Below are 25,083 nucleotides of genomic sequence, written 5' to 3'. Positions count from 1 at the left end.
ATCAGAATTGCAAGTGTAAGGATGGTATTTCATATACATATATCAACTACTTACATTGACTGATGCATCCCCACAGTCCTTCCTCAGAGGCCTTCAAAGGGAACATGTTTTGTGACTAACACACTGGGCTGAATGAGGGTCAGGGATCTTGTCCAGCTCACAGGTCTGACAAGTTTCTGCTTACTTTAGGCACACTATTACCTTTCATTCTCTCTTGTAGTATGACAGACATCACCAGGGAGCACAGCCATACCCACTGCACTTCCTCAATCAGAAGTGAATCAGTCAAACCTTCTAAGTACTCAAGCACTATTTACCAAGAAATCTGTTTTGTTCTAGTAGGAATCAGCAGGCTCGATATTACACAGGATTGAAGATGGCTGCCCACCCCTGGCAGCGTTCAAGGCCAGGCTGGACAGGGCTTTCAGCAACCTGCTCTATCGGGAGGTGACCCTGCCTGTGGTAGGGGGTTGGAACCGGATGAACTTTAAAGTCCCTTCTGACCCAAACCAGGCTATGATTTAAACTGATGCACTACGGCTGGTGGCTGCCCGAGCTTTCTGCGTGTTTTATGCCATCTCATCCTCTAAACACAGCCGCAGCCCACTGCTCTGCGCTTTGTTTGTGATCCCCCCGCTCAGCGGCTGCAGGGGAGAACCTTCCCTTAAAGCCTCTCCACAGACACTGACCAGGGCTGTGAGGCGCCGTGCCACGGCGCACGCACTCTCACGCCTGACCGGACCCACACACGCGCGTCGCCAGGGGGCGCGCCGCAGCACAACGGGACCGCGCGGGGAGCCCAGCGGGGGACGTCGTGCTGAACCATACAGAACCCGAGCGCAGACCCCGCAGACCCCGTTCGCTGTCGGCGAGGGTGAAGTGCTTCCGAAAAACTGCTTCTGTTTTTGTAAAGAAACAACGCGGGCGACTGAGTCTTGCCACTGCAAGCTCACTGCTGCATTATAAACTACACAGCATGTGTGTGCTGCTCTCCCGCTTAGGAGATCACAGTGTGACCCCGTAAAGGGTGGTAAGCACACAATGTGTTACAACTAGGACATGGTGTCCCTGTACAGGGCAGAGGGGTTAGGACTAGGTAACGCACAAGGTCCCTTCAACCCCAAACTGTTGTGGGTGGCTGTTTTTCACATTGGTAAACTCCATGCAAGGAAAAAACAGGTTTTGGAAACAATACCAAGCTTACAGAGTAGCAGAATAGATACAGATTCATTTTCTTTTCCAGAAGGACACAAGGTGAAACAACAGCACTGGACTGAAACAATAGGCTTGAACATTCAAATCACAATGGGTATCTAAAGAAGAAGATCTAGCTTCACACCTGCCTCTACAAAAAGCAGAAGCCATGCATTAGCGCATGCTTTTACAGAGACAGATAAAAAGTTTAAGACCTCGTACAGAAACAGATGCCTCCCTCTAGTGGATTCTCTTTTGTGACCATGTTTTATGTGGGAAAATTGCTTTATGTAGTTGAGTAAAACCTAAGCAACTAAAGCACAATATTCTGAGTTCAGCAACTCAAATTTATGCAGGTAGAGTTGTTAGTGTGCCACATCTGCAAGATTTGTCAATGAATCTGTGCTATAAAGACATGCATTAAGAGGCACAAGCTCAGACCTTGTAGCCAGAGTAGCATCTGTTACAAAGAGTTCAGGGTAGGAGAACCACAGTTACTATTCATTTTCCTTTCAATGCTTTGTCTTACCTTTATTAAAGGTGTTACAGAACAATAGTCACAGCATGCCAGTCTGCTAGCAAAGGTGAATTAACAGTGGTAGAGAAAAGAGGGTATAAGCACGTTGTTCACAAAGTAATTTTTTAAGTTGTTGGAACAGTGATGCTGATTTCAGAAGAGTGAGAGAAACTGCCTCTGGAGGACACCAAAAAATCATTTCTTCTGCAAGTGATCAAGTTTTACCATCAAACTCTTGAACACTGTTTGGAAAATTTGGTTATCACTGGCACTCCAGGAGCTTTCTTTTTTTGGACAGCTGTACACATAGGGTGCCACAGCATACAGAAAAATCAGGAGATCTTTTACAAAGATTAGAGCGCTTTCTTTTTCACAGTAGCATTGGATAACAGTCTTTATCTTGCTCACATGCATCAAATGATGCAACCTGAACAATCTACAGCTGTTACACATTCTAGTTTCCAGCTCACAGAAGAATTAGTCCAAAGATACAGGAGTTACTTGGCTTCAGAGAACTTTACACAGTGAAGCACATGTTACTAGGTCTGCACTTTAAAAATAGAGTGAAGAAGGTTTACTCATCCATCATACCTTTTATTTTCCATTATCAGTATGTGATCATCTTTAAGGAAGTGAGGGATAAGAACTGGGGAACATTATCAGCTGCACTTTACAGAATAACAGCCACAATAATAGTAAGCAACTATACCATCTCTAGGTTTCACAAAACTAGTTTTCATTTGTAATATTTGACGCAACAAGATTAACTGCAACAAGTAACACTACATCTGTAAAGTGCGATTTTTGTTAAAAGTGGCTAAAAAAGCACAACTACAACAGATCTGGGTGTTTGGTGGCTAGATTGTCGATCCCCTCCAAATCTTTCATTTCAGGCTCTGTGTTTTTTGATGAAATTGATGAGCCCATTTGTTGAGCTATCATGAGATGTCACAGGAGCATCTGACTCCAGTTCAGGTTCAATTTTCTTGGCAAGTTGTTTTCCAAGCTCAACTCTGCATTTACAAAAACAGAAGAAGAAAGAACATCATCATTAGTGCTAACAGCCTGCAGTGTTTACTGTAAGATATTGACATTAAAAATAGGTGCCAGCAGAAAGTAACTTGAGAGTGAACACTGTGATCAAACTTAATACTATTCAACTGGGTGCCATTCATGAACAGCTGGAGTTCTCACAGCTGCTTAGCTGAACAGACAGCTCTCAAATTACAGGATGTCTGAAGAGAGAGTTCTCCTGTAAGAGTTAAGCAGTCTTTTCCCCTTCAGTACTCAGTTGCGTTATGCAGCCTGCCTCAATGCAGAATGCATTCAGCTTCCTACTGTTCACTGTTGAACCTGTCATCACTCAAAACACTCATTTGCAGCACCAAGACAATAAACAACAGCTGAGTTGCAGGCCTAGAAGCCTTCCCCAACTTACAGCATGCTGTCCAACAGTTACAGCCACAAAGACTAAGGACCTAGGATATTCAAACAGCTGCAAGAAACTATGCTGGTTCTACAGTTTCCCCACATTGCATAGTTTTGGATGCCATTCTGGATTTCGATGTGTTATAGTAAAAGCTGTAGTTACTCCTATCCCACACCTGATCTCAGTTTGTAGCATCAGCTATAGATGTCTATAGACATCAGCTTTTATTAGTCAGTCTTTCATTTACACTTTCTACTGCAATGTTTTAGTTAAAGAACTTGCTATGGTAGCATAGCTCTAAAAATATATACAAAAAGCAATCCTTCAGCCTTTAAGACAGCTTAGTGTAAACAGCTATTCTAGGCCTGCAGAACAAACTTGCTCTTCAAAATACCCCAACAGCATAAAACTAGGTTCCACCTGAAAAATCTCATTTCCCAATCCCTTTCTCCTGCCAAGTGTTCATGCAGTATGTTGTACAGTTTACACTGTTACAGATTAAAAACAATCTGATTAGCTCCTGATTATGTCTTCTATTTTTAAGACTGACAAACTCCTCATAAATCTGCTGCTCTCCACATGGAACTCTACCATGAACCTTGGCCACAGGTGCAGTCTGACCTAGGGTTCCTGTATATGAAGACATCTGCCAAGAACAGTCTTTTATCTCCAGTATAGGAGAATTAAGAGGCAGTGAGTCTTTTACTTAACAGATGCCATTCAAACTGCTTACTAAATGTTTCTAGAAGCAATTCTTTTTTTTTCGTTCTATAAGGGAAATTATTTTCCCTTTCCAATTCTCAGAGCATGTGTTCTGCTTGCTTGGCTATTTTACTCATTATTACTGCCTCTTTTCTGCATTCATAGTATTTTCTTAATCAAAGAAAAAAAAGGTCCTTAGTTAAAGTTGTATCTACAAAATGATTATGAATGGCTGACCAAGGATACATGGTGACTTATCCACTGCAAATTTGTTTAATTTAAAAACTTTCATAATCAGTAAAACATTTACTTTTAATTGTCTTTTCTCCAAGTCATGACAGATTAAGGAATACCACAGTACAAGAAACATATCAAGGATACTTACCCCCACTGGTCGTAACTGTTAATATCCCAGATAATTCCTTGAACAAATATCTTGTGCTCATACATGGCTATAAGCAGAAAAAGATTTATCAATTAATTTTACCAGAAAGTCTTAATAAGCATTCACAGAAGGATCTATTTACTTACCAATGATGGCTCCCAGAGTGAATGGGTTGAGTTTTGTAAACATGATTGAATTGGTTGGTCGATTTCCCTCAAAGACCTTTCAAAACAAGAATTACATTGTTAGCTACTATTTTCTATAACTTATATCAGAAACTTCAACTTTGTATTTTCCTTACAGCCCACATGGCACCAACTGTATTAGCAGCAAAAACAAAATCCTGAAAGCTTTAAAGGCTAACAGTTTCAATCATAAAATTGTATCATTTTCATGTTTTATTAAAAACAATGCCAAAATGTTATCTCCAAGCACTATTACTGACTACTATGGTCTACAGGAAGTAAAATACAAGTCATTATCCTACAGCCAATGATTAGATCTTTTCTGACAAACTTCAACTCAAACTTCACAGCTGTCAAGACAGTAGCACTTGACAGCCACCGGAGGGCACTGCCCCATTAGCAAACTCCATAGAGCATCAGACCCCCCAGAGCGCCCTCACCACCACAGCAGCTAGTCAGAGGAAAGTTGTCAAATGCCAAAGCCTGGTTACCTTATGGGGAAGGAGCTTCTCCAGAGCATCTCCACTCAGTCCTGCTGCTTGAAGTTCCTTACGAGCTTCATCAGCAGTCTTTCCTTTCATCAAGGCTTCAGTCTGAGCAAGGAAGTTGGCCAAAAGGATCTAACAAGTAGAAATAAAAACATCAACTCAAGCTACCATTTCCTTAGCTGGAAAAAGATATCTAGGGCTTGAACCTAGACCAAGACCTTGATTATAGTTACAGCACTTGTTTTTAACCCTATAGCAGCAAGATGTGCAATACTTATAACTGCATAATGCCTGCTATTGCTTTTTTACCTTGGAGTGCCAGGTGACTTGATTACTGTCTTAACAGTGCATGTATCCATAGACAACCAGGAGTGTTTTGCAGAGTCCTGCCCCTAATGAGACTGACAAACGGTGAGAAAAAAGGAGCCATGATTTCACACAGCTCTTTCACCCAGCATAGTCTATACTTTGTCACATGCTACACCATGGCTGTAGATTCAGCTGGGTAGGGTGCTGAGTCATTAATCTAGATCATGCTTTATCAGCATTGGACCAGATGATCATTGAGGTCCCTTCCAAGCAGGGATTCTGTAATATGCATCGAATGCCAGGTGCAACAATTAGTCAAAGGAAACCAGCTAAGACATACTTACTCTGTATGAAGGAAAACCACCACAGCATACCATATACCAATCCCTACCGATTAAGATTTTAGTCTCCTATTCCTTGCCTAATGTTAGCATGCAAATTCATATGCACTTTCATTGTACTCATTACATTGAGCATAAACACTATATCTACAGTTGAATTAAACCTTTTCTCCCCTTCTTTTGCAAAGCTATGTTTTTCTAAAACTTTTGCCTGGACTTGGTATTGCTTGACAAGAAGTACAATAACAGAGTTTTATAGAATTTGAATTCTGACATCATGAAAAGATTGAAATTTAGCGAGGAAACATGCTTTTTCTGAAGCATGCACTCAGTAGTAGACCTGGACATGTTTCCACCTACAAAACTTAAAATTGTTCAGCAGTTCACTGCAAATGTTCAGTTGCATGATACAGTAAACTAAAATTGGGCTTGTTAAAAAAATATCTGTATCTAGAAGGCTTTCACCCTAGCTATGTTAATATACTCACTAAATTCTGTCCTGAAACAAGATCTGAAAACCTCCTCAGAGATGCTGCTGCATCACCTCCTGAGAATTTACTTCTACTCTGCAAGAATTCCATTCCTTACAACTGGAATCATAGAATAGTTAGGGTTGGAGAGGACCTTAAGATCATCAAGTTCCAGCCCCTCTGCCACGGGCAGGGACACCTCACACTAAAAAATTCCTACAAGGAGTTTTCTCTCCAAATACTTAATTGGTCAACTCTTTCCAGCCTCCTTAGGCCATCAGACCACACCACTGATCTGCCTCAAGAACTGTGGCTGCAGTTTCAAAAACAAAACTACAACTCTATTACATAAAACATGTAATTATAATTAAGATCTTTTCAACCCTATTATGAAAGTTCACAGAGCATATGTGTAGAGTTTCAAAAAGACATTTAGAAATCTTGCACACTGCAATAACTAAGCTCCAGTGCCTTCAGCTACAGTAATACGGGTGCCCTGACAAAAAACTTATTACCTTGTGATGCAAGCCATTTCTGATTGGATGCTGGGTCTGGACTGGGATCAGGAAGTCGCAAGGAATCATGCGAGTTCCTGTAAGAAAAGGCACATTAATAACCCTGCAACATGAATGACTTAGAAAAAAAAAAATCAACTCTCACAGCTAAGACTCAGCCATGTAAAAAGCTTTTTAAACAAAGCTTTTTGATTAACAGCAGGGGGAAGTGACAGTACAGCTTTTGTAGCTTTATCTTTAGTTCACCATCCTTATTGTAGGGTGAAAACCTGCATCTAAAGCCACTAATGAATAACACCATAGCAATGTGATGCTAAGGAATATAAGAGTCCAACCTTTGAAACAGTGTAAAACCTGCAGACTCTTCCAGCTTTGTAGTTATTCAGAATTGAATTCTAAACTAAGGTAGTGAATAGTTTTATTTTACCTTGATGAATGAGCTGGTAAAAAGCATGCTGCCCATTGGTGCCAGGCTCTCCCCACACAATAGGGCCAGTATTGTAATCCACTCGAGAGCCTTTCTTGGTAATGTATTTGCCATTAGATTCCATATCACCCTAAAAGAAGGGAAGGGCTGTATTACCATTCTTGCAGAACCACACAGTATCAGAACAAGTTTCCATACATGCTTCAATTACAGTAAGTGTTGACTATTTATGGATACTTTGTAAAAATCAGGAATAGAGCTGCTTAATGGACATCAAGATATTGGATGGGGGGGGGTAAAATCTAAGTTAACTGAGTAAATAAGCCTGTACCAAATCATGGCACCAGTCTTCCTTAAGCCCTTGCTAACATAGTGATTCCAATTTTAACCTAGAAACATGCATTCAGGCTCTAGAACCAGGATGGAAGCACATCTACATACTTGCTTCTTGAAACTTACTCTGTCTGAGCCTTACCTGCTGGAAGTAGGCAGCAAAGCGGTGCATGTATTGGTCATAGGGCAGAAGGGCATGGGTTTCACATCCATAGCAGTTTATATACCAGATCCCCAGCATGGCCAACAGAACAGGCATGTTTTTCTCCAGCGGAGCCGTGTGGAAGTGATTATCCTATGTGACACAAAGGAAAATTACACTTTTGATAAAGCAACTGTCATTCCCCACAACTCTGAAATTATTTTTATTGTTTTCTGATCCAGGGAGAACTCCCCAAGCACAGACATTTTAAAGGCATTGAGAGGACAGAAGAAGCTGAATTTCAGAAACCAACCTGCCTTCAGTTATCTTACTAACATCTCTTAAGAGAAACATCTGAAATAGGCATCACATACTCACCATCCAGTGGGCTCCTGAAAGCAGGCTCTCAAAGTTGTCAAACCCTAAATGGAAAAAGTCAGTTTGAATTTACTACTACAACTCAAACTTTATTTTCCTTGTAGAGAAAATTGTAAACCAGTTAAAATTCCTTGTGTGCAGCAAGGCTCCCAACTATTACTGGAGTTTAAGGCTGCACTTTGACTTCTGAAATCTGCATCCTGTAATTCCATATGCTGTTATGACTGAAGCTTCAGAGCAAGTCCCAACTTCATGAAGCATACTTCAAAAACCTTTGCCTAAAATCCCCATTCAGACAGAATGGACAAGTAGAAGGAAAACAGAGCCATGTATTAAAGGCTACACAGTCTTCAGCAAGTTTGAACACTTAACTTCACAGCCACAGTGGGAAAGACATGTACTCCCCCGAAAAAGAGGGCAAGGCTAGTACAGCAGGGATTTCAGTGTTGGTCTGAGGAAAAAAGAATATGGTTTTCTCAAAAAAAGGTTACCCTTCTTAATTAGTGTATTTAAATCAATATTGATTTCCACTAATAAGCAGTTTAACACCACCCTTTCCTGCAAAGCCAGGTATCCTGATTTTCATATGGAGATGAAGTGCTTAGCAATCAAAGCAGCAGCTCTACCTATGGTCAGAAGCCAGCTTTGGGAGATGAAGGATTTAAGAGTAAGAAGTGCCAACAGACTGGCTTGTCAGCCATCAGCACCAAATCTGTCTGACAGCAGAGATGAACAGTTTATTACAGACAAAACAGTAAGTGCCTGAATGAAGTTTATTTTGCTGTTCTGAAAGTTTTTCTACACATGACAACTCCTAATCATGTAATTCCAAAGCCACCAAAACCAATGTTTTTTTTTAAGGTAATTCTGGCTTTTATCTAGAGAAATACATGACATGGCTTCAGACTTTTAGGTATCTGAAAGAACTGATGAGGAAAAACGCAAGGCTGCTAAACAACCTGCTCACCATCCAACAGCAGAGTTCTTTGAGCTCTTTCATATTATCTTTGCTCTCCCCCTATATTTGAGATCTGGATCAGAAATGCCTATGCTACAATACTAGTAGGTGGGAATTTGTTTCAAGGGTCTGCTCCATGATCAACTGCAGACAGAAACAGCACTCCTGTATCATCAGGCCCTATAGCCTAGAAGAACGAGTACTGGGGACAAAAGAAAGTAATGGGAGAAGCCAGTTAACAACGATAAACAGAGCTCATATGCAGAACTGGAGACAGAGCTTTGATGTTTAGTATGCATGTACTTACAGAAACTACTCAAATAGTTTAGGAACATCAGTTGCAAGGTCTGATTTTCAACACTGACATGGCTTTACATGTAACAGGCAGTTTTGGCTACCCAAGTGACTCAGGAGATGCAATTTGTCCATTTGTACTTAAGTATGGATAACTTCCAAAACTGCATTTACAGTAGTAAAAATCTCAACATTGCCATTGCATTGGATTTTCTTCATACAGCCAACCACTCAGAGTAGGTTGGGTAAAATAATATTTGCATCAAATCTGATCCACAAGACACTATCATTAATGTATTCTATAGTTATATTTCTGAAGCAAAAACCATCATAAGAATACCTACCAATATGCAGGGCAATGGAGAGACCAATGGCAGACCACAGAGAATAGCGGCCACCGACCCACTGAAAACGAGAGACCGGTTTAGACAGGAGAAGTGCAAGGCTTTTAAATTCAAACTTTCTCAAGCTATGAGGGAACAGCAGTGTGTGCTTAGACTATTTTCAGCAAAAACAGCATTTCTGGTGATAATTCACTGCATATTATATGGTATGGTCAAGGGAACCTACACTTCACAATAGCTCCCTAATGAATCCTTACATATGCAATTTTTTGGACTTTAAATTTATCCTACTCATCCAATTTGAGTCACATCTATTGAAGATCCCTTGATTATTCCAATTCACTTCCTAATACTAAAATTTCACCTTGTATTAACTGCTTTCCTAATGTCACCCCTCTACAGGTAAAGTCTGCTTCAGCAGGATTTTGACACTACCTAGGAAAAGGTAAGGCTCTACACACATTTTTAAACAGAAGTTTTAGAAATCTAGTTTGTCAGGTACATAGTCAATGAGGCATAAACCAACCTGTTTCTAATTAAGTATAAGGGCCAAGACAAGGGCAATATACTTAAAAATATGCATCTGCTACAAAATATCAAATTAGTCTCCCATTTCTGATGTTTGACATTTACAAGCCTAGATTATATACAGTAGACCCCCACAATCAAATGTCACAGCTTATAATAACTACTTACACAGAGGAATAACCTAAGACTTGTATCTCCTGTTACCCAACAGCTGATTAGATAGCCAAGAATACAGAAGACTTCTCTTCAGACCTTTGACTACAGGATTTTAATGGAATGGGCAAGAGACAAGTCTGTTTTGCTTGCTGGCAGGTACTCAGTTTAGCTGCAAGTTGCAGATGTTTCAGTACAGAGTACAACTACTATAATTTCAGTGTTTTGGCAGTTTCCTGACATTAGTTAGCATTTTCTGAAGCAAGTTAGATTATTCTAACAGTTAACATCTACTACACAACATTAGACATTTACTTACATCCCAAAACTCAAACATGTTCTCTGGGTCAATTCCAAAGCCTTTAACTTTAGGCTAGAATAAAAAAAGTAAATAAATAAATAAACAAACCCAACAACAACAACAAAGATTAAGAACACTGTACATAAAACCACAATCTTTAAAAGCTTTACAACTAGCAAATAAAACCCATAAGTTGGATACCTATTAAATACGCAATTTCCCAATTACATCCTTGATTTGAAAAATACAAAGCATCCATCAGAAAAGAAGTGTACCTTCCCCTTTCAGAGATCACTATCACTCTTCAGCAATCTCAAATAAAAATTGGGGACATACACATTTTCTAATCAAAATGGCAACAGTTAGGAGTTGAACTGACATTCAGTTTACATTTAACAGAACCAGAATGGAAGAAAGGAATTTCACACCACAGTGACAGCCTTTCAGTTACTGCACAGCCTAATAGCTTTTGGTCTTTTTACTTTATCCTTTTGCATGAAACACCACATCAAGGTACATTATGCTCATCATATGCTACAAATTGTTCACACAAACTACCTGCATCACTTCAGCACTTGAGAAGTCTAGGAGAGTAATATTTACATAACTGCGTTCATACAAATGTAAGCAATTACAGGTAACATTAATAACAGGACAGTCATTTCAAGTATAAGAGATCTGACTTCAGACTTAAAACTCTAGCAGAAAAAGCACAAGTCTACAAAAAAGGTCCAGTCCTGATAAGAGTTCATTACCCTAGAAGTGCTGCACTTTTTTAACAGAACAAAAAATTATGCTTCCTTCAGGAGGAAGGCTAACTTTTGGTATTCAAGTAATGGTGTCTTAAAAGGTAGGCTTCCTTATTGGATTTTAAAATGAGGCCATCTTAAAGGTACATAGAAAAAAAAATTTGTTATACTTACAGCATTGGTAGACAAGGCAACAAAATGCTTGGCCACAGCTGAAGGCTTGACAAAAACACACACAGTGTTAGATCTAGAATGCTAATTATTTTGAGTTCCATTCATAAAGCTGATCTGCTACCATTTAAACAAAATGCTGTTGACTATCAAAAAGTGCAAATAATTTTTGCATTATATTGACTTTCTTATTCACATTCAGTGTGGGATTTGGCAGCATACCTGCCTGAAGATAACATTCTGATAACATTCTGACGAAGCCCTCTGGAAGCAGTCACTAATTAGAACAGCACACCGTTTCCTTAAGAGTATGTTATCAGTCTGGAACATCACTACCACCACTTAGGAGCACATGGAGTTTGTTGTACATGCACTACCCTTCCAACTAGGGTCAAAAGGTCAAGACAAGTGATATTACTGATAAATCTCAAGCTCCAAATTTAGACTTTGGTCTTTCATTAAGTATTGGGGTAGACAAAGATGAATTGTCTGCAGTAGTAGTGTAGTATAGAGTTTTGAAGCCCAGCTTTCAAACTATGTACAGCTACCCTGACTGAACATGTTGAAGACCATCTTGATTACCTGAGCAGGCACACTCTCCTTTTTTCTCTTAACAGTTAGAAACAGCAGAGAATCAACCAGACACAAGGTTTCTATTCATAGCACAGCCATCTGCCACTGAAATGTCAGTATATCACTCCAACTGTTAACTTCATTTCAACTTTTTAAATATTTGCCAAGAATTGGAAGGCAATGCCACACAGACGCCATATTCTTGGCTTCTCGTTATCAGTGGTTCCACTAAATTATTAGCCAGCTCTGAGCCGAATGCAACACTATTACTTAACAGGCAGGATTTGGGGGAACAATGCACAACAACCATTTATAATGAAAAACTAATCTTCACTTTGATCAGATATACAGTCTGTCACTAACCATGAAACACTGACATTATATATATTAAATTTTATATTATATATATTATATATATACACACATACAGTATTTGCTGAGCTATACATCTTATGTCTGGGCAGCTATTGGCTCTGCTCCAAAGAACACAGGATGACCAGGGAGAAACTGCACAAGAAAAAGCTATTGCATTCCATTATGCAACCTAAACGTATTAGACTTACATCATTAGCAGCATGTAAGAACCACTCTTTGGCTGTTTCTGCATTGGTGATAGTTTCTTGGGTGGTGAAAGTCTGCCCATCAGGAAACAAAGAAGTATGTAAAACACTGTACTTAAAACTGAGAACAGTTCAGGCTACTAAAACATTGTATGTTCCAATAATCAGAGCAGAGCAACTGTAGATATTCATAATAGATACCTGCTGTCACATTTCAGCAAAAAAGCAAGCTTATCAGTCCAAAATGTGCCATTTTGCCAGGCTGTGACATGTGCCTATCTAGTTTTAAACTAACATATATCTGAAATCAGAATAGTTGTTATTCCCCATTTCCTATCTTCCCTATCCCAAACTGCTATGCAAAACTTTGAGACTAAATTATCTAGTCTTTCACTAAATGCAAAGTTTTACCATTCAACTAAAAAGGAACTAATTAAGCATCAAAACAGGATAACCTAGATTGATTGTTATCTTGTTCTTCAATTTCTACTTTTTCATGTAGGAGCACTCATTTCTCCCAAGACTCCTGCATTTAATTTTGTTTTGCTGATTAGAGGAAAACATTTTGTTGCTTCATGAAGTGTGCACAGAAGTTCAGTCATGCAGTTTTGCAAATATCTACAACCATTCTGATTTACTCACCCATCAAAATTTAGCTGTAAGGGTGAACACCAGACTGAACTTACTCTCATCCATCTCAGAAGTATTTCATTATGAAACACAAGCCTTTTATGGGAAACAAAAAAGTGCCATTCATTCGCTTCCAAATATATCCAATTATCTAACTACAGTTTGGCAAACAGAAATAGAAGTGTTACTCTTTCAATTTGGCAGTCTTCTAAACCTTTGAACCGTGGTTGTTCATCTCAATTATTCAAAGTGGCCATGCGCATTAGTTTGTGAAGTTTCTTTATTATTCCATAAGTTGTTGCTTGGCTGCAGTATTGCAAAAATAAGATAATGAGCACCACAGTAGAGCATGGCCAGTATTACACACACTCATTTGTTACAGATTGTCTTCAACAGCAAAAAGGTTCTACTGTGCGTTACAAATGTAGGCAACCCAAGTTACATAACTGTGAGTCTTCATAAGTTTCCTCTGCTGACAGAAGCATTCCTCAATGCAAGATGGCAGAGCACTTGTGTTTATAGAATAGTTAATAGCAAAGCAAGACTTGAAGGCCTGTAGTCTGTATTCAGAAATAAGTGGCATCTTTGCCACTTTGTAAACAAAGAAGATTATTATATATATAGTGCTCAAGGGCTCATTTATTTAGGTGTAGACATACTGTTACTACCCTAAAACAGAATGAAGATTTCCAAACTGCATACAATTAATGCAAAAAACATTAATGCAGAACCAGAACACTGTTAAGAAGTTACACTGCACTTAAGAAAAAGAACCAGAAGTAACCTTAAGAGTAAGGAATAAGGCAAAAAATCCTGAATTCAAAAAAATAACCACACAGGATCTGACACTCCACACAGTAAAATAAAGCATTGTGAATAAAGCTGAAAACTTGTGTTGACTGAGAAACACATGTTTCTAGACAATACAAAACTGTTTATAGTCTCTCTTGTAGGATAAGTAATTTTCAGCACTTGACTTCTGGATTCACAAGTATTTCAGTAGCAACACAAGACTGCACTGCAACTTCAGGATGAATCACAACAGACCTGTTTAGAAATAGTCCCTGATCTAGATCTTCCTGTGTACACATTTCTGTTCTGACTGAATCCTTTACAGTTACAGAAAGGCATACTCCAGTGCTTGTAAGAGACATACCTTTGACGCAATGATGAAGAGCGTAGTGTCTGGCTTAAGCTCAGCCAGGGTTTTGGCTATATGAGTACCATCAATGTTGGATACAAACCAAACACGAGGACCTCCCTTGGAATATGGTTTCAGAGCTTCAGTTACCATCAGAGGGCCCTGGATAGAAGCAACAAAATTTTATCTTAACTGCAAGCATACACATACATTTTATCTTAACTGCAAGCGGAAGATATATAGAAGTCATCTTACCAAGTCAGAGCCACCAATCCCAATATTGACGACATCAGTGATTGCCTTTCCAGTGTAGCCTTTCCATTCACCACTACGGACTCGCTGTGAGAAACAAAGAATATTGCCATGACTCTTTTACACCTAAAGTTAGTGATTCTAACACTGAAAATGCTGGTTTCAGGCACTGCTGCAGAAAGTCTCTGAAGACAACTTTCAAGCTTCTAGACTTTAAAGCCTACACACAAAGCTACCTTCTTAACTCAAGATTTAGTTATAGCCAACATAACCCTTCATTAAGGGTTAGAAGTCTAATGCACGTATTTAAAAGCACACTGTAGTATCAAACTCCTCTGTAGGGGCTGCTATAGCAATTACAGTATTGACAAAGGCAAAAGAAATAAAGCTAAAAATGAAAAGTATTGGGCATTGAACTATTTGCAACAAATATCAGAACCGGAAGGGGTTAAGTGTCTTTAGAAGCAATTTGGCTAACTAAACTGGAAAACATTAAAATAACGAATAGAGCCACGCAGATAGCAATTTACTGGCAAACCAAATATTCAAAAAGCTTTTCTAATGCATGTATGTTTACATTAAGATTTATTTCTGGGCAGGTTTCTGCTCTATTGTTGTCATTTTAATAGTTACTGTGAGTTCTGACAAACAAAATTACAATCATTAAGTAATTATCAAAAAACTGCACTGGATTTTGCCCATCAGGTACCACCCTACACATTAAATTTGTTCAATCACAAAATTAATCTTCCTAGTATCATGCACACTTCAACATACATTCCCCCATTCTAAATCAATTCCTCTACAACAAATCACCTGGTTATGCTGATAGCTGCTCTCCTCCACCAATGTTTAAGTTAAATCTTAAAGAAAATCCATTTTTAATATATACCATTTCTGTAGCCTGTAGATCATATTTTAACATTCCATCTGCTTGAGTTGACTGTAACAAGCATCTTTTGTTAATCTTTCCAAATGACCTGCTTAATGTTACTTTTATTTTACAGAAGAGATACATCTGCATGGAAAGTGATATTTACCACCAAAATCTTAATTAGTGAAAACAACTATACAGTGGAAAAGACGTCACTGAATTTCTGTAGCCAATTCAGTTCTTGCATTATCTGAAGAAAATACCAAATTCAGACCAATTAGCCTCAGTTAATAATAAATGCGGTTTTGGCATTTATTCATTAGGAGCTGAACACAGTACAGGCTCATTCTGTATACATTAACAAGTATGAGTTGGCAGCAATACCAGCCACTACCACCTGGATAAGACTCAATCAACCAAGTTCGTTCCTCAGAGCCATGTTTAAAATGCACTAAAACTACCCAGTGAACTTTTACTGATTAATCACATAAATTTGACTTCTTTAGAGTACCAAGTTCTTCAGAGCATTTCCTTAACTGATCTGACAACACACCTACATTTTAAAAATGTACAGCATCAAAAAAAAAACCAAAACCAATTAATGATATTTGAAGATAATGCTTAACTGCTGTATTTAATTAGGGAATAACAAAAATTTCACACCACTAAAGTTGTAACAGAATAGAATCATAATGGAATCTGACATAAAAACAGTCTAAGAAACTATTTAAGCAGAGTGTAATCAAATTGCAAGTGACTGGGCAACTCCTACCTCTCTGATTTTACAAAAATTGATAGAGTAGTTTCTACTCGGCAGAGACAAGTAACTGAAAAATTAGCAAGAAGAAAGGCAATATCTGAATGGTACTAAATGCCTCAAGTCTTCTGAAGTAAGTGCAAGATTACTGTGAAAACAGCAAGATCTAGAGAGCCTATTAAGCAAAAAAAAAACCAACCAAAACCCTCAAAAGCAAAACAAAAAACAAACAAAAAAAAGAACAACAAACAAACAAAAATCCCAAAACCCAGAAAAACCCAAACTGGGCACAGAGAAAACAGAGCAAATCATACTAATCCCAGCTCTAACTCCATGCTTGAGCCAGAACTGTTACTAACATCAAAACAAGGGCACAGTAACTCATGTGAAGCCGCCCACAATCACTGCTTCACAACACACATAAGAACTGGGCTAGGTATAGAATAATTATATGAGAAGTAAACTATGGTAGTATTTTATACCTGGCAGAAGTGCTTCATTTTGTCCAACACTTTGTTTACTACTGGAACAACATCCTTCCCATCTACAAGTATTGGCACATTGGAACGATTTCTCAGAGCAATATGAAGCACAGCTCGGTTCTGAAACAAAAAGGGAAAAAATTCATGAAGCTATTTCCTAATCATACCCAGGGGTCTCAGATACTGCATCAAGGAGGCAGTATGACCTTCACAGCTTAAAATTTCTTTAGATTCACTGGAATTAGTAAAGCAGTAGTATGTGCATGTATGTGTATAATACACACTCATCACCAGCTATCTAAATCACCCTCTCACTTCACAGAATCACTGCAGAGGGCTTACCAAAACACAATATGCAAAGTAAACAAATAGCTTATTTGTTTATATTGATAAGAAAGCTCAAGATCCCTTGAAAAGCAATTAATAACTGAGGGTCAGAATTCACCAATAATCAGTACTCAGTGACCTTAATTCTTTGGCATGCTTCAGGTATACGAGAATGAAGTTGATCCTTATCAATGACAACACTGAAAATCAATTCTAACAAGCAGCCAAAGTTCTCTGGCATTTTCTCAATTACCCCGAGTAATATATTTCATATAGGAAGAGACACATACTTATGGATTTGACAAAACAGAATACAGTAGCCCTATTATTCTGTCCATTGCTCACAATTAAATTTTCTCTGAATACTGACACACCAGCTATATTGGTGGTAGTTGTGTTGGGAAAAAAGTGCCAGTATGCACCATTTTATGTTAATTCTCTAGTTATACGTAAGTCAAAGCATCGAAATCTGGCCTGTGATTCACCTGAACTGGAACAGCTTGAATCTAGGATGAAGGAGCTAGTCAATACTAATGAACAAATTTAAAAATTAGTCTGTTCTACCTCATTGTTCCCTGATACAGCGAGAGGCATTGTGAGACAAAGACAACACAAACAATATGAACTGCCAAGTCATGATTTAAATACCAAATGCTAATTCAAAAATCATTGAGTCTGACTTGGAATATGAAAAAGCTCTTTCAGCTACTAATTATGAAAGGGTACCCACTGGTATTTGTAGCAAACAGAGGAAGGTTTTCCTGCAACTCAGCCATGGAATGGTATTTGATAAATCCTGCTCACTAACCAGCTTGAGGGAAGTGCTGTCTTCGAGAAGCAGTCATATTTGACCTGATGTCTACTGTTAAATGGAAGTATTTTCTAAATATCAGATGGACTGAGAAACCTGTCCCCATAATGAGGGGTTAGATGAGATACCCTGCAATGCACTGTCTTTGTGCCTTACCAAGCTGCAAGTTTTAACTCATCTGGGACAAACACCCGGCAATGACACACCTGGATGCACTTTAAAGAATTTCCACATAAGCAAATACCATGCAGCCAATGCCTGCAGCACCAAATACAGACAAGTCTTAAAATATTTGAGACAAATAGCTAAAAACATTCTAAAACAGAACAAGAGTAGTAGACAATTCAGTTCTTGTCATTAAGGAGCTCCCTTCTATCATATTGCTTTAGGTTTATTCAGTCATGCTGTTTGAAAGTATCCTGTTTTTAATGTCTCAAGACAAATTTCATGTTGTCCACATGCTCTTATTCCTGAGCCAAAACAATCTGATTTGGTATTCTACACAAACAGAAAAAATTAAGCAAGCCAAATCTAATTCTGAGAAACAGGCCAATACAAAAAAGATGTTTCTAGACTCATCATGCAGGTAACTGCTACATGAAAATTGATGTATCAAGACAGTAGCAAAGCAGAGAATTAGAAGCCAAGTACATGGTTTAATACCACGTGTTTAAGTGGTTTCTGTGAAAATTACATCTTTCTGAGAAGACTTCAGCTGCTACATTTGTTCTCATGTAGACAATGAAGAGTAACTCCGTAATATACGGTCAAAGATGTGCTAACCCTGCAGCAATTTTTACGTGAGGCTAGCGAGACAAAGTATCTGAGGTGACAATTCTCCAGGTAGGTTTAAGACATCACCTTCTTTTCCACTTCCATTTTTCACTAGCTAGAACTGCTAGTGCGAATTGAAAGCATTAACACAGAAAGAACAGGAATCATCTCTCCAGTGAAGCTTTATCTGTCTGTGCATTTTTACAAACATGGAGCATTCTCAAACAATACAACATCCAACTGCCGAGTTATTTTAAGCCAACAGCTTGTGCAACAGCTACATCAGTTAATAACCAAGCCAAAGGAAATAATGATTTCTGTGAGTTTACCTCAAATGTACAAAATAGCCTTTAATTTTTAAGGTAGACTAATAAATCACACTAAAGAGTTTCCAGTTTTTCCTATTTTTCATTTCAGAAGAAAACATATATTTCGTTTTCTATATATTTTGGTGAAGATGTAAATGTAATTTCAACCTTCATATCTACAAAAAGAGCAAGATACTCATCCTCTTACTGAAATAGGTAGCTAATTTCCCCAAGATTCTTTATAGTCTCTAATGTTAAACATACAAAAAGATAAGTAGCACCAACAGCCCAAAGTCTTCTAGAAACCTCAGTCTTCCACAACCCTCACTAAAACTTTGCAGGAAATTTACTAAGCTTTATGATCACTAACATCAGGCAAAAGCATATAAAGGATACCTGCAATGCAATACTCTGCTCTATGCCCACTGCAAGACCTAACTTTTCTTAACTCATAGAAAGTAGGATAAGACAAAATAAAAAAAAAATACCACCAGAATCTATAAAATTAAGATGTGTGGAAGGGAGGATTGAATAGCTGTAGCCATACACATTTTCTTCTGTCTTGGTCAGCGCTGTAAGAATTTCTCATTTAAGTAGTGCAGCAAGCATTACAATCACTCAGCATTTCAAAGACTAAGTTGTTTTCAAGACTTCCTACATAGATGCATGACCATCTGTAATATACAAGCACAACTGAAGAGGAGACCCATGGACAGAAATAGCCTTACCTCTGTGAAGTTGATCTTCTCTCCACTGAACATATGCTCTCTGGCACTTTCCACACCCCTTGACTTAGCCTGGAAAATATAAAAATAGATTCCTCTTAGAAACCGTACGAAGCCAACATGCACTAGGAAGGTCCAGCTACATCAAGTATGAACATTTACCAGAAGATGGTGAAACAAATTACAGTATTAGATTAAAAGACCCACCTGATTCTACCTTAAAACTTTTCTTCTTGTAAAGCAAGCATTATACAGGCGGTTCATTTCCTTGAGAAGTTACAAAATAACATGTGCTGAATAACAGAGATGCAATAAATCCATCTTAATAATTCAGTTTCATGTTGTCATACTACTATACAGTTCAGTGATCTCCTGTACTAGCTTTTATCTTCTCTTTAAAGTGAAGAGGAGGAAAAGTCATTTTGCTATGGCTATTTTTGCTAGGATACATTTTTAAAACAGGAAGCACTACCTGGTCTAAGCCTTTGGCTGCACCAGTAGCCAGGGAAGGGTTGTAAATACAGACAGTAGGCTAAAGTGAAGTTTTATTAATTCAACATTTTAAACAGTTACCAGTTCCATCAGCATTTTCATCACTTCTTCTGTAACAAGGTTCTTTGAATAATCCAGTAAGATATCCCCATGATCAGTATTCACAGTCAGGCTGCCAAAACAAACAGGTTTTTTAATCGCAAATTCCTGGAGAAAAACTGTTTAAAGCAAGACTATGATAACTCCTCTATAGATTATGAAATAATTTGAATCTAATTATACTAAGTTAGTAAAGATAACCTGAGGGACTGATTTGCCCCATGAGTTTCATAAAATGACTTGCTAGTGTACTGTTTTAATTGAAGACTATGGTTTTCAATAAGCTAAATTATAGTGTCCACTTTCTGCTTATGGAAGTTCAAATACAATAAAGTACATTTAATGAATAGCTGGACATTCCCGTTCTATTTTCACTATGCCATTAGCACTCTCTAGCAATAATTAGCTTTTTTCCTAATATATCATAGGTAAAAAGCTTACCACATTCTTTTGCTGGTAAAAAATTAAACTTTCTACAGGTCCTTTCTACAGGTCCTTGACTACACAGTCATTATTTTATACGGTAACTTGAACAAGCATGATTTAAAAACCTATACAACTTCATGTACAGAAACACTCTGTCAACTACTATGCACAATTAAACTCCTATTTGTGCATGGTACAGTCTCACTGACCCAATGGAAGTCTCAAAGTTATTTTACTAATCATCTTCTGAAAGCTATAGCCTACCACTTCAAAACACAAGCACTTTTGGGTTTACCGCTGAGATGAAACACAGAAATGGTAGTCCAGTGGAAATCAAGTGAACCCATTTGTATTACTAGCTTTGTAGCCATGGGAGAAGTTGTACAGTCTCTCTAAGTCCTTTACAGCACAGTTTTCTGACCATTTCTTCTTTGCACTAATTGACAGCCAAAATACACATTTACTCTGAACTGGAGATCCCAAGTCCTTAAAATAGTTCAGTAGGCCTCCTATACAAGCACAGAAGGCCTTTTGTATCTTACTCCCTTCTGCTCCACTTGCAGAAGCCAGAGGAAATTGCTTCTCAATTCTCTATGCTTCCACATTCTTCACTAGCTCCCCTGCTTTCTCCTTCCCAACACTGAACACAGAAATATGCACTGTTATTTTAGTGATCATGTATGCCAGAGACTTCACAGGGACAAACCATGCCCTAATTGCTATTCCAAACAGGTATAATATGAAAGATCAAGCAAAATTCTGCCAAGGAAGAATGAAGCTGAACTTGTAATAACAGCAATAATCAGCAAAGCCTACACATTTGGGTGGCTTCATAAACTTGAGGGAAAAACACAGTAGTATGCCCTTTTTCTGGTCCTAAAATACAAGAGACAGTAAATAAGGAAAGGAAGGTGTTTTGAAGAGTGTTTCTATCTTTGAAGCGTGTTTCTTTCTTTGAAGAGTGTTTCTTTTATAGGTATGAACACAAGTCAAAGAAGGAAAAACAGTATCATAACTGCTAATCACTGTTCTCTTCACTGGGCTGCAAACAGTAATCCTGAAACCCTGACCGTCCAGCACAAGGGTACCTAGAATACAACTAGCCAAAAGAAAGACTCTGACCAGCAAAATTTGCTATTTATTGGTAAAGTACAGAAGAAACATAAGAAAACGTCCTTCAAGTCAGACAATTATAATTTATTTACAGGCAGCTCTCAGATTTTAACACATTTTATTAATGATACCTCAAGGCCATTACTATAGTAATACTACTTCAATTTAAAGATGTAGAGCTCTTAAAATTCTCATCTAGTTTAATATAGAAAAATAATCTTTCCCAGTATTCTACTCCATGAACACAAAATCCTTACAATCTTGTCTTTATATTTACCTGACATATACCTTACTTCTAGAATTCATTCTTATTTTACTTATATGAATATAAAAATCTGTCTCACTACAGCTAAAAGACAAAGTATCCCATGAAGTTCTGGCTGAATTCAAATCACGATGCATTTGAAGAAACTGCAGAAAGATGGCATCCCAAGTCGTTCCACACAAAAAAGCAAGCAATTGTTGCAAGATCTAACTTCCCACAGACTGTGGAGCACAAGACATGCAACATAATCTCATCTTAAACCTTTACACCAAGGGATCCACCCTTTGTTTAAACAGCCCTAAACCCTGCAGCTCAGTTGCATTCTACTACACTATCCATTCTGCAATGCAGCAACTAATGGTAGCACTACCTAGGTGGAACAAGAGCTTTGTCACGTAAGCCACATCCACATTTAAGTGATGCAGTCCTTAACTGAAAGGCCACCCACAGCATCTCAATGATTTTATCTCTCAGCTAAACACAAACTAAGGCTGTATGCAATCCCTAAATGTATTATTACACATGGATTCCCTGGTAGTATATTTTCTATTTAGACTGTGGGCTCTTTTTGATCCTTCATAATGGACAAGCCAGCTAGCAGGAATATAATAATAGTGCTTTATATCCTGCACTACCTGTTTACATTGAGAGTAACTTAATCAGCATCCAGGTATATACTATCTACTGTCTTTTATGACAGCTGCATCAGATCAGTTCTAACCCCTTCAAAATAGTGGAGTTTTTCATGTCATTAATACCCACTGTTCCTACCAGACCTTACATTTGGGTGACAAAGAAAGCCAAAGGTATACCTTATAGGATTGACTACACTCCCAATCAGGAAAACAGGAGATACAAATTCTGAGAAAGACAACAGGAAGAGAGAATTTTCCATCTATATTCTGTAGGATATAATCACCAAGTGTAATGTTCTTGTAATAAAATTAACTAGATACTTGTTTCTCAAATATAAAATACTCAGATTATGTTATTCACACCAGTCTAATTTCTCCAGAATCAGGAAGCACTTTTTACATGGGTGAGCATAAATTTCTCTTTTCCTTCTAATGGAAGATAAGATAGTCAATGTTTTTATGACAATACCTAACAGAACTAACTGAAATGTACTAACAAAGATGAATTTCACATTGAGAGAGAGGTGCAAACCACAAAGGATCATGTGGCCAGTCCCCCAGAGTGCTCAGGCTTTCAATGCATGTTAACCACCATCAGATCCTGCTGATCTGGCTCAAAGTGGCAATCGGTGAGATGTATACAGGCAGATCTGTCAAACCAAACCAGGCTGCCAGTTCTGCAATTGTATTTTTGTATTTCATGATTAAAGTGGCAGCCAGTGAGATTAAGATGCAGTGCTATCCCCAATAGGAGTACTTACTTAAGCCATTCAGGAAGGAACATTGTAAGAATGTGCTTCATTTTACCTTTTGATTTATTTAGCTAGTTTATTTCAGCTTTCCCATGTTCCAAGGATGTTACCAAATTCAAGTCTCTTCAAATATAGTAGATACAAGGAAATTCTGCAACCAGAACTAGCTCTAATAGAGAAAAGCTAGATGTGTATAATACTGACACAGTTCTTTAACAGTATAGAAAATCCTGTTAGAAAAGCCAGATGAAGTCAACACTCCAAAAATTTAGCGTACCTTTTCCATCAATGCAACTGACATTCTAAGGTTCATCTGCCAGTGTGCAGGACTTCATATATGATGTTTAATTATGATTTAAGAAGTATCTAATGAGCTCAAAAGGGAGAAAAATCACTTTATCTAGGACAGTTCTGAAAAGCTTGATACTATAACAAGTCTTCACAACAAGTTTGAGAACAGAAGCTCACTTTATCTACATTACCCATGCTCACTTTAAAACTAAGTCAGGGACACATATACGTGCTATTACGTTACAAATTGCTGTTATATACTCCAAGGGAGCCACACACAACTTCTGAACACAGTCTCTGGTGTGCAGGATGAAACTGCTGAACGTTACCGTACTGCTCACACTTACTTCCTCCTCACACGTTAATAATGTGTTGCAATACATCTGCTGCAACGTGGATAGGGAGGGCTAAACCTGCTAACCAGCCCTCTCCTTCCCCATCTCAGAGAAGGAATAAGCATCACCGTACTCCTGACAGGTAGAGGCACATGGATGGATGGCTCCATGCGATTTTATCCCGGAGCTTATCATGACTAAGCACACGGGTGTGAGAGACTGAGAAACGGAGGACCCACAATGCCGCTGTGCAAGCCGCAGCCCGACGCTGTGCTTCCCGGCACGTACCCTGCTGCAAGGATGAGTCAAGGACAAGCGGGCTCGGCCGCCCTCCTCGGGGGACGCCGGGCAGCGCTCCCCCGCCCGCACCCGCCCCGCTGCCCACGCCGCGCTCCCGGCAGAGAGCTGCAGGCCCCAGGCGCATGTGCCCGGCCTGCCATGGGCCTGCGGGCGGCCGGAACGGGTTCGACCGTCTTTCCCTGGCCCCTCCGCAAGCCGGCGGGAGCTGCAGCGAGCAGAGCAGCTACATCTGTGAGCGGCGATTCCCTCCTTCGCTCCCCCGCCGGTCCCCACTCCTCTCCCGGGACAGCACATGCAACAGGGAGCGCAGCAGGCGCCCAGCCCCGACGCGGTTGAGGCGGGAGAGCGCATCCCGCCCGCGGCGAGGCCCTGGCTCTACGGCAGCGCCCACCTGAGGGAGCGCGGGAGGCAGAGGGAGGCAGCGCTACACAGCCCGAAGCAGTCCCGGGCCTCGCACACGGAAGTGCCCGTCGTGCCGGCAGCCCGAGGGCCCGGCGGGCGACGGTGCTCGGTGTGGAGGGCAGGTGTGACTGCTACCTAGCTGAGCCGCGGGGGAGGGAGGGAGGGAGGGCGGGCGGGAGCAGCCCAGCCTCACCTGAACTTCTGGAACCGATCCTTGTCGGCCTCGAACAGCTGCCGCAGGACGAGCTTGGACGAGTTCGCCTTGTGCCACTCCACCAGCTTCTTAAACTGGGGGTCGCCGGAAAGCGCCATGTTAGCGGCCAGGGAGGGCTACAGCGGACAACAATAAGGCGCCCCGAAGCGAACACGGCGAACACCGCAATCCTCACCGCCTCCGCCTTTATAGCGGCGAGCTCGGCCTCCTGCCGCCGGCCCCGCCTCCCCTG

General features: G+C 39.4%; 1 protein-coding gene across 1 annotated transcript; it reads right to left on the bottom strand.

The window, feature by feature from the left end:
- Window positions 1-1,698: 1,698 nt before the first annotated feature.
- On the bottom strand, window positions 1,699-25,065 carry GPI (glucose-6-phosphate isomerase). Its single transcript, XM_062618227.1, has 18 exons — window positions 24,831-25,065; window positions 20,101-20,191; window positions 19,531-19,599; window positions 16,583-16,702; window positions 14,473-14,556; window positions 14,233-14,379; window positions 12,450-12,521; window positions 11,317-11,361; window positions 10,412-10,465; window positions 9,412-9,472; window positions 7,816-7,859; window positions 7,438-7,590; window positions 6,963-7,092; window positions 6,536-6,612; window positions 4,904-5,032; window positions 4,374-4,449; window positions 4,228-4,294; window positions 1,699-2,724 (listed from the first exon to the last, which is right to left on the bottom strand). The coding sequence occupies exons 1-18, from the start codon at window positions 24,947-24,949 to the stop codon at window positions 2,601-2,603; spliced, it is 1,662 nt and encodes a 553-aa protein (XP_062474211.1). The 5' UTR covers window positions 24,950-25,065; the 3' UTR covers window positions 1,699-2,600.
- Window positions 25,066-25,083: the final 18 nt, after the last annotated feature.

This window comes from Pezoporus occidentalis, unplaced genomic scaffold (assembly GCF_034315485.1).
Source record: "Pezoporus occidentalis ecotype Australia unplaced genomic scaffold, CSIRO_AGI_Poc_V1 ctg20, whole genome shotgun sequence".
NCBI lineage: Eukaryota > Metazoa > Chordata > Aves > Psittaciformes > Psittacidae > Pezoporus > Pezoporus occidentalis.
The sequence above is the reverse complement of the archived record's forward strand: the minus strand, read 5'-3'. Positions and strand labels throughout refer to the sequence as shown.

Coding starts and splice junctions, on each gene's coding strand:
- GPI (XM_062618227.1), bottom strand. CDS start 24,949: ATGGCGCTTTCCGGCGACCCCCAGTTTAAGAAGCTGGTGGAGTGGCAC. Junction 9,473..10,411: donor ACATGTTTGAGTTTTGGGAT/GTAAGTAAATGT, acceptor TCTCGTTTTCAG/TGGGTCGGTGGCCGCTATTC. Junction 7,093..7,437: donor TTGCTGCCTACTTCCAGCAG/GTAAGGCTCAGA, acceptor CCCTTCTTTTAG/GGTGATATGGAATCTAATGG.